At 37.3% G+C, this 19,537-nt stretch overlaps 6 protein-coding genes across 8 annotated transcripts; 3 read left to right on the forward strand and 3 right to left on the reverse strand.

Moving 5' to 3' along the window:
* Positions 1-4: 4 nt before the first annotated feature.
* Positions 5-811, forward strand: LOC125206956 (pentatricopeptide repeat-containing protein At1g09900-like; the record flags this gene model as incomplete). Its single annotated transcript, XM_048106169.1, has 1 exon — positions 5-811. A coding segment is annotated over one exon (807 nt), but the record flags the coding sequence as incomplete, so codon positions are not given.
* A 1,387-nt stretch (positions 812-2,198) lies between these two features.
* LOC125204426 (protein FAR1-RELATED SEQUENCE 4-like) lies at positions 2,199-5,656 on the reverse strand. 3 transcript variants are annotated; one of them, XM_048103088.1, is made up of 5 exons: positions 5,516-5,656; positions 3,287-5,400; positions 3,150-3,206; positions 2,728-2,916; positions 2,199-2,558 (listed from the first exon to the last, which is right to left on the reverse strand). In XM_048103088.1, the coding sequence occupies exons 2-4, from the start codon at positions 5,321-5,323 to the stop codon at positions 2,791-2,793; spliced, it is 2,220 nt and encodes a 739-aa protein (XP_047959045.1). In that variant the 5' UTR covers positions 5,324-5,400; positions 5,516-5,656; the 3' UTR covers positions 2,199-2,558; positions 2,728-2,790. The 3 variants fall into 3 exon arrangements, with proteins under 3 accessions (XP_047959045.1, XP_047959047.1, XP_047959046.1); XM_048103090.1 differs by having other exon boundaries at positions 3,287-5,337; positions 5,545-5,645; XM_048103089.1 differs by having other exon boundaries at positions 5,545-5,645.
* A 981-nt stretch (positions 5,657-6,637) lies between these two features.
* On the forward strand, positions 6,638-11,283 carry LOC125204430 (chaperonin CPN60-like 2, mitochondrial). The gene is made up of 18 exons (XM_048103095.1): positions 6,638-6,788; positions 6,890-6,911; positions 7,007-7,138; positions 7,275-7,431; positions 7,697-7,872; positions 8,111-8,206; positions 8,297-8,401; positions 8,535-8,621; positions 8,772-8,861; positions 8,972-9,052; positions 9,129-9,197; positions 9,287-9,364; positions 9,699-9,794; positions 9,898-9,997; positions 10,102-10,205; positions 10,308-10,413; positions 10,709-10,787; positions 10,866-11,283. Exons 1-18 carry the CDS (start codon positions 6,748-6,750, stop codon positions 10,966-10,968), a joined length of 1,722 nt encoding a protein of 573 aa, XP_047959052.1. The 5' UTR covers positions 6,638-6,747; the 3' UTR covers positions 10,969-11,283.
* On the reverse strand, positions 11,076-12,369 carry LOC125206957 (LOB domain-containing protein 28-like). Its single transcript, XM_048106170.1, has 2 exons — positions 11,609-12,369; positions 11,076-11,502 (listed from the first exon to the last, which is right to left on the reverse strand). Exons 1-2 carry the CDS (start codon positions 12,367-12,369, stop codon positions 11,376-11,378), a joined length of 888 nt encoding a protein of 295 aa, XP_047962127.1. The 3' UTR covers positions 11,076-11,375.
* Positions 12,370-13,163: 794 nt separating this feature from the next.
* Positions 13,164-14,541, reverse strand: LOC125204436 (mediator of RNA polymerase II transcription subunit 9). The gene is made up of 5 exons (XM_048103100.1): positions 14,253-14,541; positions 14,088-14,150; positions 13,851-13,931; positions 13,506-13,564; positions 13,164-13,404 (listed from the first exon to the last, which is right to left on the reverse strand). Exons 1-5 carry the CDS (start codon positions 14,496-14,498, stop codon positions 13,347-13,349), a joined length of 507 nt encoding a protein of 168 aa, XP_047959057.1. The 5' UTR covers positions 14,499-14,541; the 3' UTR covers positions 13,164-13,346.
* A 2,481-nt stretch (positions 14,542-17,022) lies between these two features.
* LOC125204437 lies at positions 17,023-19,002 on the forward strand. The gene is made up of 3 exons (XM_048103101.1): positions 17,023-17,085; positions 18,205-18,660; positions 18,938-19,002. The coding sequence occupies exons 2-3, from the start codon at positions 18,218-18,220 to the stop codon at positions 18,945-18,947; spliced, it is 453 nt and encodes a 150-aa protein (XP_047959058.1). The 5' UTR covers positions 17,023-17,085; positions 18,205-18,217; the 3' UTR covers positions 18,948-19,002.
* The last annotated feature ends 535 nt before the right edge of the window (positions 19,003-19,537 follow it).

Consider the following 19,537-nt stretch of genomic DNA (forward strand, 5'->3'; position numbering starts at 1 on the left):
CGGGTATTGCAAGCTGGGACGAGTTGATGAAGTTTGTCATCTTTTTACCTTGTTTCGCACGAAAGGATTGAAGCGCGATGTGGTTTCTTATAGCATAATGCTAGAGGCTTTAATTTTAGAAGGCCGATGTGAAGAGGGCTTGAAGTTGCTGAAAGAGATGGAAGCTCTACAAGTGCACCCTAATGTATTGACTTACAATATCTTGTTAGGTGGCTTGTGCAAGGCTCATCGTATTGATGAAGCATTTTCCATGTTGCATACCATGGAAAGCAAAGGCGTCATTCCGGACATAGTAACTTATAATATCCTCATTGATGGATTGTGCAAAGATGGTAAACTCAGACGGGCAAAGGATGTGTTTGTCGAGCTTCCTTCCAAAAATTTGCAGCCTAATGTCGTAACATGTACAATTCTTGTTGGTGCAATTTGTAAAGAAGGTCGGATAGAAGAGGCTATGGATTTGATGATGCAAATGGTGAACAATGGCTGTTTGCCTGATGTTGTCACATATATAATCCTTATTGGGGCACTTTGCGAAGAAGGACGGATAGGAGAGGCTAAGGATATGATGATGCAAATGGTGAACGAAGGTTGTTTGCCCAATAATGAGATGTACAATGTTTTCGTTCAACGACTTCTCAAATGGAACAAGATGGACGATGCAATTCTGGTATTGAAAGAGATGATTGCAAGAGGGGGATGTACAATTTGCGCCACCACTATTTCGATGTTGAGTGAACCTCTGCGAAAGGAAGGTAATGAAAGTGTTCTATTTGATATGGTTATGAAACTATTACCAAAGAAGGTGTAGGCTAATTTTGTAGAAATCATAAATGATATTTCTAAGAAATGTTTTTTATTATATTGTTTTGTAATATTTAGTGATCGCCTAGAAAATACTAACATTAGACCTTATTCTTTAGATCCAATAGTATGAAATACACTTGTTTGAAGGCGAAAAATATAGAAATTTGTGATATTAATTGCTGAATCAATTTTTATCTATCATTGAAATAATAATTCGAAATTGACTTTACTCGAGTAAATGTTGGAGATCAGATTTCATTTGTGTCAGATTTGTCATAAGGAGTTAATAAATTTGTCTACATGTCTGCTAGATTTAGAATTTATGAAAAAGTTAATTATTAGACTAATTACACTTTGCTAAAAAAATAGGAAAGCAGTAAAATGAATAATTAGTTCTGTTTTATTCATGATATATCTAACATTTCACTTTTTCGTTATAAATCATCTAAATAGTAAAAATAATTATTATTAAAAAATTAAAAGTAATTGGAAATTAAATACTTATATGTAAATAATGTTGTAAGTAGTGTTTAATTTTATGGTGCGTAAATGGTAAGTGGGTTCACGAAAGTAGGTGGTGGTGCAAGCGTCGGTGGAAATTAAATTTATTGAATTGTAAAAACAATTTGGCCTAACTAGTTCATTTTTCACTATTTTAATGCAAAAAAAAAAGAACTTTAATATTTTAATTATATTATTTTTTTACCACATGACCATGCACTATTTAATAGTACTCCTATATTTATTCACAATATACTTATTCAAACTAATATACTCCATTATTAAGATAGAATTTTTTTCTCTCATAGTGTAAAGAAAATGAATTAAATTTTTTTTTTTAATTTCGGTTGAATTAGTATGATTCAGTTATTCTGATTTCAATTAATTTGATCCAAATTTATTTTAAAAATCATTTCATTGGTTGGATATTGTTACTTTCAAACAACCTTTGTCCTTACATAACAATTTTGTATTTTATTAACGTGTGTAATTTAATTATTCATGGGTCACTTTTAAATAGGACCACTTCGAATTGGAAATTTGGAATCAATAGTATATGAAATGGACATGTTGGTTAAGAGTTGAGCAACATTAAGGAAAGCATGTGATAATATTCTTTAGTTTTTCTATAAATACAAAACTAAATTCTTATAACTATATCACACTAATTTAAAGGAACTTTATCAGTATTTAGTTATGTCTTTTGCAATTGTTGAAAACTGAAATCATTTATAAACTGAGAGGCTATTATTCCAAGTTAAAATGTACTACTAGCATATATGTAAATGCACAATAATTATATTGAAAAATATAATTATATATACCTATTTACATTTGTTCTCATGTGTGTGTGATGTGTGTGCCATTGATCCATTGGGCACATAATCTTCCAAATTCCAACAAATCAAAATCAATTGACAACGAAGCGCATCTCAGTTGGTAATACACTTCACCTTCGTCCACATATGTTACAAGCATATATGCAACGACAACAAGCAGAGCGCCCGTGCCACTTTCTGAAAGTGTGCCGAAATGCCCCTTTCTAGCAGCAGACGGCCCGTTTTCAAAGCTGGGCTCGGTCTAGCCACGACGAAGCAGTAGCATCCCCTCTATTTTTTGCAGCACGCGGAATTTGCATCTGAACGGATGTCGTCTCAGCATCCATAGGGTCAGAGGCGTCCTGGAGCGAACAATACATGGCATTCCTCTCAATCAGAAACGAAAGGAGAAGCTATCCGCGAGCTACGAGACTGTTCAAAGAAGAACACAGCTATCAACAAATAGCTTTTCTAAACACAAAAATTGCACCTATGCTATGATGTAACAAACTATCTTTGTAAATTATATGGATGCCTTCGAGCTTATGAAATTCATCTAAATCGATTTGTTGCAAGTTCGATTGAAAGAAATATGAAATACCTCTGCACATTTGAGCACGAAAAAACTTCGTTTCCAAATGTCTTCTAGATGGCCTCCGCACCTTCAGTTTGGTTCCTCCAACATCTCGCCCAGCATCTCCACGCCTCTCTTGGACATCTCGTCGCCTTTTAATAACGTGGTGAGGAATCTTGGGTACAGAGCAGAATAATCCAGGGGACCGGCCATATCCTGGACAGAAAATCGTAATTTTATCCTTAAAACATCAGTCAGAAAGCAGGCAAGAACAGGAAACGAACACGATGATAAATTTGAGGCATGCTTACACCTGATCAACGATGGAAGATACGAATATACTTAATCGAGCAATAAAGTATTGAACATTAGCAGAAGAGAGGAATGCTTCTTTTTTCACGAACAAAAGGAATATAATCACAAAATCACGATTAATAGATGAAGTGTACCATATGCTGGAAAATGCCATGAGTTCCGATATTAGTAATTGGAGGCTCCAACGGCACCTGATCCGTGCATAAAGAAAAACAAGATTCGTAAGTGACCATTGCAAAAAGAGTAGTAGACAAATGGATAGGATACCAACCTTCCCCTTTTTACCAGTCATCCCGCCATTGCTTGCAGCTTCCTTCCCAAAACCCGCCCTCTTCGAACCTTCACTTGTATCAATCACTTCAGCCGTAGGCAGCACCTGCTGTCCAGATGTGACGGTGACGTTATGGTCCGCCCCTCCAACACCTAGTATGGCGAGAGGTGCAGAAACGTTGAGTTGATTTGCAATCGTACATTGTTTGAGGGCTTCATTTATTGCAACAACTGCATTGTTATAACTCTTATCCGACAACGAACCCTCTTCCCCTAGTATTATAGCTCGTCGACAAAGGTCATTGTAACGTCTGACCTTAGCTTGCACTTCATCCAATTTTTCACTCAGTGGAATTTTGCTCGTGGCAGCATTTGTCCAACGTTGCAGTATGTACTTAAACGGTATGCTAAAGACACCGGACATTTGGAGAACTACGATACAATGCCTGCAGAGATATCCTTTAGATTGAAATGTACGACAAGAACAGTATATATCGGATTTCAGCTCATTCCATTCCACCAAATAATCGAGATTATTTTCGAAGTCTTTCACTCCATATACTACAGTTGGACCATCTTCGTTTTCTTTTTTCAAATGGCAAGCTGCTGCTCCGAGAACCTCCGTTTGAAATTTCCGGAATATCTCATGACTGTAAACAAGCAGCATTTGTTTCTCGAAGGGCGAAGGTGACTTCAGCTCTGGCGTTTCATGCCACGCGTCGAAATTTGCTTTAGCCTCCTCTTCGTATCTGTCTGCAAGAATCAATTCGTATTTCCCGATAAAATCTCTCAAAGAAGTATCCTCATTGATGTATCTATCAAAGAAAGAGTTCAAGCTTTCAGACCTCGAAGCTGCTGACAACCCAGCAAAAGAAACATCTTTTGTGAACGCAGGCACCCAGAGTTTCCGATCTTCGTATAAGGACCGAAACCATTCATCTTCTTGAACATTGAATCTTTCAGTCAACTTCCACCATCTTTTTTCAAAATCTTCTTCGTTCCACGATCTATACAAACATTTATTCAGTTTCCCCATGAAAGATTCATGCCAGCAGTTACGGAACTCAAGCCTTCTCGGTAACCTTTCCAGAATGTGCCACAAATGGAAATAATGACGAGTTTCTGGAAAGGCGAGAGTTACAGCAGCTTTGATAGCCTCATTATGGTCGGTGAGTAGCACTTTAGGGCTTCGTCCACCCATTGCCAAACACCACGATTGCATCAACCAAATAAACGTATATAACGTCTCGTCTGCTATCAACCCACAGCCAAGCAACGTGGGCTGGATGTGATGGTTCACTCCCACAAAAAGAACCAAAGGAACTCTATACTTGCTCGAGAAATAGGTCGTGTCGAGCGAGACCACATCACCAAAGTAAGTGAAATCCTCCACGCCTTTGGCGTCAACCCAAAACACATTTCTCAACCGATGCTCTTCATTGAAGTCCAACGCATAGAAAAATTTCGGATTCTCTTCATGCATTTGTGAACAAAACTCGAGCAAAACCTGAGCACCGCCCTCTTCCAAGCTCAAAAACCGCCCCCTGTCATGCTGATTCCGGATCACATTGTCGAAAAACTGATAAGCGCCATACTGTTTCAACACAGTCGCAGGGACTTTCCTCTTCCTCACCTTCGCATCATTGACAGAATCAGCAATCCTATGGCTTCTAAAAAAGTGCGATTGAGCCGGTAAAAGCTCGTGATTATGCTCCTTCACGAAGCTATGAACGTGCCACTTCCCATCAGGCCTACGCTTCACGTGCAAGCTAGCTTTGCACCCTATCTTCGGAGAAGGCCTCGGGTTAACAGCATCATCCGATTGCTGCTTATTCCCGTACCTAATGCACGAAAATTTGGCATCGATGAATTCTTTCGAAGCCCTAGAGCGACGGCTGCTCAATTTAGCTGTCCCGAACCCTACGGATTTCGCGTATTCTTTGTAATACGCGTACGCTGCTTCGTGCGTGTCGAATTCAAGATCATCCCTAGGCTCTAAGTTGGAATTCACTATAACACTACTGCTGCTTGCCTCCATTTCCTTATTTTTTACTAACAAATAAAGCTAATAATCAAATTTCTCTACCAAAGGCTAAAAATTAACATGAAATTCACCTACAATTAGAGTTTAACAGAGATGTAAATACCTAATTGAAAGAAAACCGATTAAAGCTCGAGGATTGGGTAATCCCCAAATTAAATTAACGGAATTTGGAACAAGAATTGTTACCGTAAATTGGCAAAAGATGGTTTGCTTACTTGCCAGAGGTGGTGGAGGGTTCTGGGATGAGCTTCGTTTGATTGCATACAAATAAAGATGAAATTTTTTGGCAAAAAAATGGTGAAAGTAAATTGAAAAGGGTCAGTTGATTTTCAATTTCCAGAAAATTAAGCTCTGAAAATTGGCTATTAATATGTCCTTAATTTTTTATATTACAATCCAGACCCAAAATTTCTCGGTTATCTCATTTCGTGCCCTAAAAGAAAATGAAAATTTAATAATTTTATGATATACATAAACATAGTACTATTTTTTAACATCACCATCAATTTTTCTATCCAAAAGAGTGACCATTTAATTACTTTTTAACTTGTGTGTAGTTAACTTGAAATGAAATTACTTTGAATACTTTAGTTTGTTACATATGGATTATTAGATAAATTAAATAAAATCGATGCGACAAGGAGATGATCTAGCATCCCATTTTAGTTTTAGTAATACCATTACTCATATTAAATTACTAAATTTGGGAACTAACCTCATCTAAGAGGAATCATATGGAGTATTACATACTTTATATAAGCTCTATATATGAGCACCATTTTCATTTAATGTGCGTTTAACGCTGATAGTTTTGATTTATATATTCAGTTTGTAACTTATTACATTAAAAATTATTATTAAAATTTATAATTTTACAAAATTTACAAAAATCAAACTAAATTTATTCATTTTTGCTATAATTTCAAATAAATTAATAAAATGACAAATCAAGATTTGATTTTTATGAATTTTTTAAAATTAAAAATTTCAATAACAATTTTTATTACTCCCTCCGTCCCGCTTTAATATATAAATTGAACGATGCACGTCAAACGAGAGTGATGCTCATAAAAGGAACTCGCATTAGGTATATAACATATCATTCTCCCCTCTTACATAATACACTTCAATAATTATTAAAACTCGTGCAAAGATGAACTAAGTCATTAGTTTGTGGAGTAATTTTATTATTTCCAAAGATACATATACAAATGCAAAGATTTATAAATTCATGAAAAGATCCTTTAAAATATAAATAATCAGACCAAATAAAAAGGAAAGGTAAAAAGATAGAGAGGTTTATGCCTTTTCTAATTAATTGAAGCTTAAACCCTAGACCCCAAAATCTCCAAGCTGCCATTTTTACTGAGACGTCTTCTCTCCGGCCTAAAATTCCTTCGAATTTCGCTACAATCGTCATGTACAGGATCGGTGCAGCTGCCGTTGCTTCATCAATAAGGTCAGACGCAAGCAGAAATTGTTACCGCTGTTTTTTTTTTCAGAATTTGAAACATGTTCTCACTCTTAGTGATGATACTTGCTCAACGATTTTGTTTACAGGTCATCTGCTTCGAGAAATCTGGTAAATGTGAATAATTTTTGGGGCTTCAGTGTTTTATTGATTATTTGTTACTGTTTTATGTATTAACTTTTTTGGTGGAATGATTGGGTGGGAAGATTCGGAGTGGGGTTATCTATAGCAGAAATTACGCTGCCAAGGATGTTTGTTTCGGCGATGGAGCTCGGGCAGCGATGCTTGCCGGAGTTAATGAGCTTGCCGATGCTGTAAAAGTGACAATGGGGCCGAAGGTAACTATGGTTTAGCTTAAATTGAATGAAAGGGGAAACTCATGTTGATATGTGAATTTACTCTGCTGATCTTGTAAGATCCTGCATAGAACATTGACGACACGGTGTGGCTAATTGCGCTGCGAATCTTGTGCAGGGTCGCAATGTAATTATTGAGACAAAAGGAAACCCCAAGGTCACAAAGGATGGTGTCACGGTAGCCAAAAGCATTGAATTTTCTGATAATGCCAAAAATCTTGGAGCAAATCTTGTGAAGCAGGTTGCGAAAGCAACTAATAGTGTTGCTGGCGATGGTAATCTCTTGGCTTCATGTTTCTAAGTTATTCCGATAACTAGCTAGTGCGTGATTTCAGTTGCTTTGCAATATCACATGCTGATTGCTTCCTCCTTAGGCCCTTGTTGAATAATGCATTGTGATCCTAGCTAACATAACATATATGGCATGTTCGTTTTTTTTTCTGTGTGAATGATCCTTGTGGTGATCTATTAAAAATATCTTAATCATCTAATTAAACAGTAGATGTCTCGAGGGCTGAGTTCGTAATCTGGTATTGTCAGGTACTACTTGTGCGACTGTCTTGGCTCAGGCAATTTTCAGAGAAGGCTGCAAATCAGTAGCTGCTGGTGTAAGTGTGATGGACTTACGCAAGGGTATAAACATGGCTGTTGAGGCTGTTATTGCTGACTTGAAGAGCAGAGCAATCATGATTAGCACACCTGAAGAAATTACACAGGTGATTGGCATAATGAACATAAAACTGGAATGTTCTAGCTAAGCTCAACTAGTTTTAATGCTCAAATGCACTAGTGCATAGGTCATCAGTGCATATGCACATCTTTCCAACTTACATGTTTTTCACAAATTTCAAGCAATGCTGGTAAAAGTTATCAGATTATGCTCATTTTGGTTCTTCGCTGTATAAATAATGTTTCCTCTTATATAGTCTTGCTAACTGGTGTAATCAATTTAAGGTGGGCACGATCTCTGCAAATGGTGAGCGTGAGATTGGTGAGCTCTTAGCTAGGGCTATGGAGAAAGTTGGGAAGGAAGGCGTTATTACCGTCTCTGTCAGTATGCTTTACTCAATTACTCTTCACGTCAGATATTTCTTTCAGTAGGTGGATGGATAGTGAGGTATAATATATGACATTTTGCAGGACGGGAATACCATGGATAATGAATTAGAAGTGGTAGAGGGGATGAAGCTTGCCCGCGGATACATATCACCTTATTTTATTACGGACTCAAAGACCCGGAAATGTGTAAGTACAGACAAGTAATAGTTTAACCTCCTTCAGTAGCTGTATACCAAGAATTTGTCTTTTGCTACTCTTATTGCTAATTGCTGCTTAAGTCATTTTATGATCCACAAAATTCATTTTTTTATGTAAACAGGAGCTTGAAAATCCCTTGATTCTAATTCATGAGAAGAAAATTTCAGACATGACTGCACTTGTGAGAGTTTTGGAGCTTGCTGTAAAGGTAATAAAAACAGATGTAGTTGAATTTATGTTGCCTGTATGAAAAGAATTTAGATGTAAGAAGACAAATGATAAATATTAATTACAATAGTACTTCTATTGAGGAAATTTTCTGATTGAAGATTTCGTCATGAGACTTTTCTTATGACAGAGAAGTCGCCCTTTGCTAATAGTTGCAGAAGATGTGGAAAGTGAGGCACTTTCTATGCTTATAATCAACAAACATCGTGCAGGATTAAAGGCAAGTTCGCTTCACATTTCTCAACTCAAGAGTAGATTTCACATAGCTCTCATATTTTGCTGACTAGTTGCATTATTCATGTCATAAATTCTATTCCTCGTGTATTTTAGGTTTGTGCTGTGAAAGCTCCTGGTTTTGGGGATAACAAAAGAGCAAATTTAGAAGATCTTGCCATTCTAACTGGAGCGGAGGTGAGGCAAGCTGTCACAGTCTATAATGTTTTTGTTTAAATTTGCTTATTATGTTTACCTGATTTGATTGCTGCAGGTCATTAGTGAAGAACAAGGAACGAGTCTAGAGAAAATTCAGATTGATATGCTTGGTTCTGCTAAACAGGTTGGCTTAGTCACATGAAGAATTGGAGATTGCATGTTCACTTCTGGTGGTTAGAATTCTATTTGATGTGTTCTATTTTGTTGGAGCAGGTCACAGTATCTCTTGATGACACTTTAATTCTACATGGGGGTGGAGACAAGAAGTTGATAGAGGAGAGGTGCGAGCAGGTATTCATCGAGTTATTGATAACTCAGATAACTCTGTACTTACATTTTTTTTCTATTCAAATGATGTAGGAAGGTCCATGTTTACCTGTTTGAAACCTCAACTGCCCCTTATTAATTTTCCTGCATTTTTACCATATAATTACTGGAACCTCTTGACTGTATATTTTAGCTAAGGCAAGCATTATTGATCTATTAACAATTGAAAAACTTATGACATGTTGCTTCCTTAATGCCTAATGGAATCATACACTAGAATAGACTATCTAAGGTTTGAAGAATAACAACATTCTGCTGCATACACTAATGAAACTCTATCAACATTTCTATCATACAGTTAAGAACTGTCGTTGACAAGAGTAGTGCAATGTTTGATAAGGAGAAAGCACAAGAAAGATTGTCAAAGTTGTCTGGTGGTGTTGCAGTATTCAAGGTACACATTTCATACTTCACAGCCATATAATCCAGAGGCTGCTGCATATGCAGGCTTCTAGTCTATTCGATTTCTTTTTCCAGTCCTCATTTTCCTCTCACAGGTTGGAGGAGCTAGTGAATCAGAAGTTGGAGAAAGGAAAGATAGAGTGACGGATGCTCTGAATGCAACCAGGGCAGCTGTAGAAGAGGGCATCATTCCTGGTAAATTTCTTATAATAAGTTTTTAAAGTGGTATCGGATGTTCAGGTCTCCAGAAAAAGCTAGATAGTCTTTCATCTGAACACCAATGATTCACAATTCTGCAGGGGGTGGTGTTGCCATTTTGTATGCCACGAGAATTCTTAAAGATCTGCAGACCAAGAATGAAGATGAAAAAAGAGGAGTCGAAATAATAGAGAATGCTCTTAAGGTGTAGCCTTATGATCTCTCTCTCTTTCTCTGTTTGTTTGCATGCACTCCTTGTTACTACTACAAAGATTTAATTTTTTTCGTGATATCTTTTGGTTAACAGGCACCAACTTTGACCATTGCCTCAAATGCTGGTGCTGATGCGGCACTAGTTATTGGGAAACTATTGGAACAGAATGATCCCAATTTTGGCTATGATGCTGCTAAAGGTTTGTGTCCTGTGGCTCCTAATCTTTTGAAATTTAAAAGGAAGAGCTCTGCCACCATGTTATTGTCTGGTTGCGTATGTGAACATATAGCTTTATAGTGGTCTACTTTGGTTAATCGATCTGAACAGTAGCAGTCTTCTGGTAGCACTGCAACTGCAGCTCATTTGTGTTAGGGATTGACCATGTAAACTCAATGATAGAAAACAGATCGTATGGTGCAACCTTCATTTGCCTCTCACTTTTACATCTTACAAGTCCCACTCATTCTCTTCATTCCTCTCTTTATCCCGAGCAGGTCAGTACGTTGACATGGTGAAAGCTGGAATCATAGATCCTGTAAAAGTTATTAGAACAGCTTTGCAAGATGCGGCCAGGTGAAATATCATTCATCATCTCGTTTTCCCCTTTCATGTTGTTTGTTGTTTCACTAACCCATTCCTACATCCACGCAGTGTCTCGTTGCTGTTGACCACAACTGAGGCAGCCGTTATCGATGCCCAAGGAACAGAAAACCCATCTAAAAACCGCGTCCCAAATATGGATGCTATGTACTAAGTTGATGTGCCAGAAACACCAAATGATGCATTCATTTAGCGATGCAAGCAACCCAGGTCGAACACTGCTGGGAGTCATTCTTACAAGATGGCTTCAATTCATTGCTGTGGTGTTTGTCCACCTCTATATATTTCTTCTTTTTTTTGAGACATTTTGGTAGATGAGAGTGGGGGTTAGGGGGTCAATGTTCATCCTTTGTAGTTAGATGAACTTGAAAAACAGCCCCTTTGTGTTTTTCAGCAGGAAATTACTACTTTACACATTATTGAAATTTTTTTTGGGATATGGAAAATGGTGATGCACATTATATCTGAATTTCATTGCTTTAATTGAAGAGGAAGAAACATAAAGTACTGTACATATTTGCTGCTAACTGTACCTACATAACTGGTTGTTTGGGAGTTTCATCATAGATCACAATTTGTGAGGCTGAAGATTGTGGCTGCAGCCTTCAGATCTTGGTGGTCTTGAATGTACGAGAAACACTCGTCGTCTTCCTTGATCGCAGCCTTCTCGGGTGAGTTCGTAATGTTTCTGCAGCAGTCATACGTTGAGAATTCGTATCATAGAATGCATCTCGTATTTTACTTCATCAATGCATCGCACGTGTGTGAGTTTTATCGCTATGTGTAAAACGAACCTCGGTATGATGTTCCCATCGGAGTCGAGTTCGAACTCGTCGTCCCTCACGTCGTCGCAGACCAAGCGATCGAAGATGGGTCTGATCATATCGTCGTTGCACTCCTCCAAAGAGCATTTTCTCGCATGGCGATGATCGTCGTGAGGAAACGAGGACGACGTGGATTCCGCATGCGCGTGCGCATGGGCGTCGGGGCCGCCCATGCAGCCCCACGAGTTCAAATCCTCGACGGCCGCGACCTCCTCCTCCGCCCCGTACGGCTCCCTCCACCCCTGGTCGTCGTCCTCGGGCGGGGGGCCCTCCTGCTGGGCGGCGGCGCGGCAGAGGGCGAGGTGGTGGAGGACGATCTCGAGCTCGGCCTTGGCGAGGCTTATCTGGTGCTCGAGGTCGCGTATGATCCGGTAGCACCCGCCGACCGGGTCGGAGGCGCGGGCGTCGGACTGGAAGATGATGGTCCGCATGGCGTGGTCCTTCTCCGGCTGGTTGAGGCCGGCGACGATCTTGACGATGTTGCTGACGCCGAAGAGGCGGTGCGCGTTGAGGAACTGCGGCTGGCGGTCGTGGGGGAAGTACGGGGCGAGGATGCAGTCGGAGGCGCACTTGCGGCGCTGGTACTTGCAGGCGGCGCAGGCCTGGGTGGTCGAGCCGTGGCTGCGCGGCTGAGACGGGGCGGCGGCGGCGGGGTTGGAAGGTCTAGGCGTGAGGGTCTTGCTTTTGATGGGAGTTTTGGTGGTGTGCAAAATGTGGTTGGGGGATTGCATGGCTTATTATATGAGTGGGGGTGATGCGGCTCCGGCGGGGAGGGAAAATGGGGGAGGGGATTTTTATGTTTCTTGATTGAATTGTGGCTTTCTTTTTGGTGTTTTTCTCCCATATTTTCTCTTTGGAAAATGGGGAAGAGTTGAATGGGGCGTGGGGAGAAATTCAAGGAGGAGAGGGACAGCTGTGAAATAAATTTGGTGATTAATTCATTTTCGTAGTCACAAAATAAAACTAAAGAAATTAATGAATTTATTGTTCTAGGAAGTTAGAACTTTGAAGAGGAATTATTGCAACAACAAATAAAACATCGAGCATTTCCATATTTCTTTACTTTTGGTCTTAGATTCTTAATTTTAGGGGTAACTGCTTTTAAAGTCACCAAATTTTCATGAATTTCGGTTTTTCCCATTAACTTTAAAAAGTTCGTGTAATGTCACGAACTTTATAGTCGGTTGCCATTTTTCCATGTCAGATTTTCGGGTCTGATTCAAACTGTTCGTTTCCTATTAAGACAATGTCCAAATTCTTTTATCTTACTATCGTTATCTTCGTCTTTGAAATAACTTCGCGTGGGTACCTTGTACGCCTCAATTGGAACTCGGATGAAGAAGTTATGACCATTTGATGAAGGTTGCGACCTTGTACAATCGTAATTTTATTCCACATTTGTTCTTTTCATTGTAGTGCAAAAGTTTCCAATTTGATTATAGTATTTCACTAGATTCATTTTATTTTTTTGTTTAAAAAGTGTTGTATAAAAATGATTGCTAATGGTATTTCGTATAATGGAGAGTATAACCAACAAAATGTATTCCCTTCACGAAAAAAACCCAACAAATGACCAAAAATTTACAGATAAAATAGCATATTACAATTTTCTACGTGCTCAATATATGAAACTCATCAATAACGTGAAAAAATCAAATATCCAGTCAAGAAATGCATAATTAACAATGAGGCCATTCCCACATAGAAATTATATCTGAGAATTGATGATCTCCTCAACCGAATTCCTATACTTTGAAATGAGATCCCTGAAATTAAAGACGAGAGATTCAGCAAGTTAACAAGAACCGTTCTTTGATTGTACAATGAAAGATTGTTATAAGACGAGGGATGAGAGGTTATCACAAACCTTCGTTCGGCCAGAAGGTTGTCGGTTTCCTCTAGTCTGCGCTTTTGTTCTCCCACAGTCTGTCGCCACCAACAAGATAAGTTCGTGAGGCACGGATTGTTACTCAAATATTCATCTCTAAGAATCATCAATCAGTGACTCTTAACTTTCATCCCATTTTGACAGTACCATTGTTTAGAAGAATCAAAACCAAACATGAAATTTAACTTTTCAACTTCACAAGAATTGCATTCAATCCACACACAACATCATCAGCTTAGACCAATATTCATTTTTGAGAATACTGTTTTCCCCAAAACATGAACAGAAGGTATCAACAAACAAAATAAAAAATGTAAAACTTACAGTGGATTTAGTTTTGATTGTGCCAGCAATGGAGTTCAGAAGCTGCTGGCACTTCTCAAACTGATTGTTCAACTCACTAACCTTCACAATAAACACACATAAACAATACCCAAATCAGTAACATACTACATTTCTATCCATTCTATAAACTAGTGGAGTATTCAAGTAAGCATTCCTAACACAATCAAAACACTAAACCAAATCCAATTGAACAATAAAAAACTGAATTCAACCAACCAGAGCATCAGTTTGCTGATCCCTCGTCCCGTTTTCAGTCACTTCAGCTAAATTCTCCACCAGCTACAAATTTAATTCAAATAAAATGAAAAATCCCCAAATGTAACCCTAATATTATACCCCCCCAAAAAAACTACAAATTGAGAAAAGGAAATCGATAATTACATGGAGCAGGTGAAAATGGGAGGCGAGAGACTGATGCTGCTGCGGCGGCGGCGTCGATTGCTGTTGCTGTTGGAAGCGCGGCGGCTGAGGTTGGTTGAATTGCTGGTGAAACTGCTGTTGTGGATTGAATTGCTGTTGCTGAAGGAACAGATGATCCTGATTGGAATTGGAGGGCGTAGCGGGATTACTGTGGGGCTGAATGTTGGGGATCATTGCCCAGTTCCCTCCTCCCCCAAAATGATCCATCTTTTTCTGCTACTCTGTTTCTGCTACTCTGTTCATGAGCTTTTTCCTGAAAGAAACGAAGACAAAACGGCGCCGTAACCTTCCTCATAGGCTTAAAGGGCTATCTGTATTTGGGCTTTGAGTTCTTGAGGCCCATTTAGGCCCAAGGATGAGTATATAAAAACTTTTATGAGTAACATAATAATCATCCGTCTTTAAAAGTACTCCCTCCGTCCCGTTTTTGGAGTCCCGGTTGAGTCGGGCACATGTTTTAAGAAAAAAATGTTTGAATGTGTAATAAATAAATATTGTAGTGGATGTTGGGACCCACTTTTATTTGAGTGTCCAATAAATAAATGTTGTAGTGGATGTTGGGACCCACTTTTAACACTTTGTAGACATTTTTTATTAATTTATCTCAATCGGGACTCTTAAAGCGGAACGCCCAAAATTGATCAACCGGGACTCCTAAAGCGGGAAGGATGGAGTATAAACTATTTTTGTTTTAGTCTATTCCTAAGAAATATTTCTATGAAGTTTCTAATTTTGAAAATATAACTACACTATTAATAATTGGACCACACTCTCTATTAACATTACTTCCACTATTTTTTTTCTCTTTATTTTATTTATCGATTATATGTAATAAAACTTGTATCCAATAAAAAATTTATACTTTTCAGGGGCGGAGAGAGTAACATTTATATGATATTAATTGTGCCTGGCACGCAAGTAAGTTCCTTTTTTAGGATCATATTAATTTTGTGGCTTGATGAAGACCATTCAAAAACCTATTCGAAACGCAAAAATTGTTAAAACTCTTAAACCTTGTCCTATATTAACTCGTGATAATCATAACTCATCTATATAAGTATGGATAACTCTTCATCTTATAAAGATTTTTAAGGGATGAGTGACCAATTTCTAATAAAAATAACCCACTAATAAAAGACGGAATAGGGAGAAAATAACCTTACAACTAGGGATGTCAATCGGGCCGGCCCTACTCGGGTTGCGGGCTAATCGGGTTGTGAATTCTTTCGGGTTATAAAAGTTCAACCCTAACCCTAAAAGCTCGGATTTCGGGCTAGCCCATCGGGTTGCTACCGATAAGATTAACATGCGATCAATCCAATAAATAATGATGAAATTAGTTATATTCATAAAATGTAAAATATTTAATCATGATAAATTTGAGATATATGCTCAAACTCAATCATAAACATGATCAAATACTAATATTTGAGACATTTCGTGAAATTTTAATGCATGTTTTAGAAATTAAATATTTTTTTAAAGTGAATTTAAAGTTTTTAATTTATTTATCAATAATTATATTAATAAAAATTCATTATATAATTTGTATATTTAATATATAGAATTGAAAGTTATTTTTTTAGCTATCTATATTATAAAATTAATCAATGAAGTGTCAAATTAGGAGTGAAAAATAGAATAATAGAAATTTTATCGGGTTTTCGGGCTAGTCCATCAGGTTTTCGGGTTTGGCCCTAACGGGTCGCGGGTTAATTGGGTGCGGGCTAATTGAGTTTTAATTTTATCAGTTAGAAATTTCCAGCCCTAATCCTAGAAATATGGCGGGTTATTCAAACCAGCTCACAGATTACGGGCTACATTGACATCCCTACCTACAACTAATAGCGTTTATTGGAAATGATAATGCATATAAATGTGACAAATTTTTAACCCACTTTGAATTATGTTTTTAAAACTCTGTCCCAAATTTAAGTGCGACAAACTTTACAAGAAGGAGGGAATACTATTTTTAACATTGGTCCTAGTTAATGTGGAGGATTGGCTACACGAATTAGAGATGAATAATAATTAAACCATAAAATTTGGTATTACGATACTGCGTCCGTCCCACGTTAATACTATTTTTAACATTGGTCCTAGTTAATGTGGAGGATTGGCTACACGAATTAGAGATGAATAATAATTAAACCATAAAATTTGGTATTACGATACTTTACAAGAAGGAGGGAATACTATTTTTAATATTATTTTCTCTCTTACTTTTTTTTCTAGGATCAGAGTGTCTCAAATTATCTGGGACGGAGGGAGTAGATTATTTGATTTTCGGAGTATTAATTACTCCCTCCGTCCTGGATAATTCGGGTCACTTTGACCGGGCACGAGTTTTAAGAATTAGAATGAAAAGTGGGTTGAAAAAGTTAGTGAAATGTGAGTCCTACCTTTATATATTAGTTTAATAATAAAATGTGAGTATCAATGAGTTTGAGGAATATGAGGTCCATGCCAAAAATGGTAAAAGTGAAATGAGACAAATTATATGGGACGAATCGAAATGGAAAAGCTGAGACGAATTATCCGAGACGGAGGGAGTAAGATGTCAAAAACTTAATTTAAAAAAATTGTAAATTAATTAGCGCGCTATTAAAAAAATTATTGTTTACTAAATATAATTAGATAATCCAAACAAAAGTATATCCTGTCAAAATAATCTGAACCGTACGTACATATAGACATGCAGATCGTATGCGATTTTGATTTTGAGCAACAGCAACCATCTCTCTCTCTAGCTGCAGAAACTACAATTCAGAAAAAATCTGCAGCAAACGTTAAGGTAATTGAATTTTTTCTTCACTTTTTTTTAGTTTCCGCGTAGATCGGCTTTTTGATTAGATCTGCCTTCAAGTTTTTCGGTATGTTTTTCTCAGCATGTAGCCGAACTGTTCGTAGATTTGTCACTTTGATCTTCACACACATTCTAAATCTATGCTGAAAATAAAGTGTTTTTGCTTCGCTTAGTGTTTGTGTAGAAGAAGTTGAGAAGTGACATTTGTAGATTTATCGCTTTGATCTCTCTCTGTGTGTTTGTGTGTGTGCTTAGTAATTGAATTCTATACCGTCTTTGCAGAGATTTGAAATTTCTGCTGAAGATTTAAATGTGATTTCTGTGAAGGATAAAAAATCAATTTCCATATTTGGTGTGCTCTGCATTAATTGTGGATTCTAGAGGGATTTTGTGATAATATTGTGGATTGTAATGGCATTCATAGTGTTTTTGCTTTGATCTCTCTCAGTGTTTGTGTGTTTGATGTTTAAATTCAATTCGTCTTTACATATATTGTAAATCTCAGTTGAAAATGTAGTGTATTTGCTGCAAATAGGTAATTAAGTGTTTGTAGAGCAAGTTGAGAAGGGGTTTTGTGATAACATTCATTCATACATTTGTTGCTTTGTCTCTCTCTCGTTGTTTGTGTGTTTGATGTTTAAATTCAATTCGTATTTACATATATTGTAAATCTCAGTTGAAAATGTAGTGTATTTGCTGCAAATAGGTAATTAAGTGTTTGTAGAGCAAGTTGAGAAGGGGTTTTGTGATAACATTCATTCATACATTTGTTGCTTTGATCTCTCTCTCGTTGTTTGTGTGTTTGATGTTTAAATTCAATTCGTATTTACATATATTGTAAATCTCAGTTGAAAATGTAGTGTATTTGCTGCAAATAGGTAATTAAGTGTTTGTAGAGCAAGTTGAGAAGGGGTTTTGTGATAACATTCATTCATACATTTGTTGCTTTGTCTCTCTCTCGTTGTTTGTGTGTTTGATGTTTAAATTCAATTCGTATTTACATATATTGTAAATCTCGGTTGAAAATGCAGTGCTTTTTCTGCAATAGGTAAAAGTGTGTGTTTGTGTGAGAAGGGATTTTGTGATAACATTGTGGTAATGTTGCAGCCTGTGAATTGTAATGGCATACTACAAGTTCACTGTCGTTGGTGGCGTCGCTATTCCAAACTACGTCAAGGCCATCGCGGCTTTGACTGGAATTAACGGGTGTTTATTCTATCGCTATTCGCACGGTATGGATGCAAAGTATGGCGTGAAGCTCCCGAAGCAGTTGACGCGCTTTGTGGCTGGAACTTCGGCTATATTGGCTGGTCACACGGCGTATGATTTGTATGAGTTTAATAAGTTGCTTGAGAGGATGGATAGGGTGGAGTTTGAAAAGATGAGAGCTGGGAAGCATCAAAAGTTTAGAGCTTTTTCAATGCTTTTGTTAACTGGAGCAATGTCGTTGATGACGACGACTGGCTATGAGGTGTATAAGTTTCATATGGACTTTGAGAAGAAAAGAGCCATGGAGGAAGAGGAAAAGGAAAACTCTGCCAATCCCTACTCTGTTTGTGAATGGTAAACTCTCTCCACTTTTCTTCTTTACTCATTCTACACTATGTTGCTTTCAATCTCTCAAATTGTGTTGTTGATTGTTAAGTAAGCCTTTTGTGATGATGAAACATCTCCACATTTGAATTGGAAATATAGAATATCTCAACCATTCAATGGGCAAATTAGATTTATGTTGTGTCAATGTTTCCAATGTTTTTGAACAAATTCTGTTTCCAATGTGTTTGATTACTTTGAGTCATTCATTCTTATCCTTTGTAAACTCAAGCCTGTTGTGATATAGGATTGAATAGAAGAGGAGTGGCATGGATAGTGAAGATGGAAGCTCTTAGAAAGCAAGGTTACGACTATTCTCTTAGTAAATAAAAGACGAGTATCGTGTTATATTTGCGTTATTGTTTGGTATTTTGTAAATCTTAATCGACGATGCACTTAGTATCTTTTATTTCGTATTGCTACTCATATTTGTGTTTGTGTTCGCGTTTGTGATTGAGAATGGGAAATTAGATAATGCATGTGTGCATGTGCATTGGATATTTCTTTTTGCAAAATCACTAAATTTAATTTTTGTGATCTATACTTAAATTCGTATCATGCAATATATCATTATTATCATTTGTCTCTTTCTTCTATTTCTATATTTTTTTTCTTCAAATTTTCATATGAATAAATAGGAGTACTAATAGTATGGAGTATGTTTTTTAAGTAAATGGATTGGGTCAATAAAAATTGGGCCTATTCAATTCAGTTTTGGTTACATATTCTTTATGATCTATGTCGAACAAAGTGTCTATTTAAAGACTTAATCATATTCCTTGTGCATAATATCTGTAATTAATTTTTTTTCAATCGGCTATCTAAGTCAATCAATTACATATAATTT

Source organism: Salvia hispanica, chromosome 2 (assembly GCF_023119035.1).
Source record: "Salvia hispanica cultivar TCC Black 2014 chromosome 2, UniMelb_Shisp_WGS_1.0, whole genome shotgun sequence".
NCBI lineage: Eukaryota > Viridiplantae > Streptophyta > Magnoliopsida > Lamiales > Lamiaceae > Salvia > Salvia hispanica.

Coding starts and splice junctions, on each gene's coding strand:
- LOC125204426 (XM_048103088.1), bottom strand. CDS start 5,323: ATGGAGGCAAGCAGCAGTAGTGTTATAGTGAATTCCAACTTAGAGCCT. Junction 3,207..3,286: donor TGACTGGTAAAAAGGGGAAG/GTTGGTATCCTA, acceptor TGCACGGATCAG/GTGCCGTTGGAGCCTCCAAT. Junction 2,917..3,149: donor ATGGCATTTTCCAGCATATG/GTACACTTCATC, acceptor TTTTCTGTCCAG/GATATGGCCGGTCCCCTGGA.
- LOC125204430 (XM_048103095.1), top strand. CDS start 6,748: ATGTACAGGATCGGTGCAGCTGCCGTTGCTTCATCAATAAG. Junction 6,789..6,889: donor GCCGTTGCTTCATCAATAAG/GTCAGACGCAAG, acceptor TTTTGTTTACAG/GTCATCTGCTTCGAGAAATC. Junction 9,795..9,897: donor GTGGTGTTGCAGTATTCAAG/GTACACATTTCA, acceptor TTCCTCTCACAG/GTTGGAGGAGCTAGTGAATC.
- LOC125206957 (XM_048106170.1), bottom strand. CDS start 12,369: ATGCAATCCCCCAACCACATTTTGCACACCACCAAAACTCCCATCAAA. Junction 11,503..11,608: donor GATGGGAACATCATACCGAG/GTTCGTTTTACA, acceptor TGACTGCTGCAG/AAACATTACGAACTCACCCG.
- LOC125204436 (XM_048103100.1), bottom strand. CDS start 14,498: ATGGATCATTTTGGGGGAGGAGGGAACTGGGCAATGATCCCCAACATT. Junction 13,932..14,087: donor ATCAGCAAACTGATGCTCTG/GTTGGTTGAATT, acceptor TTTATTGTGAAG/GTTAGTGAGTTGAACAATCA. Junction 13,565..13,850: donor CAATCAAAACTAAATCCACT/GTAAGTTTTACA, acceptor TGGTGGCGACAG/ACTGTGGGAGAACAAAAGCG.
- LOC125204437 (XM_048103101.1), top strand. CDS start 18,218: ATGGCATACTACAAGTTCACTGTCGTTGGTGGCGTCGCTATTCCAAAC.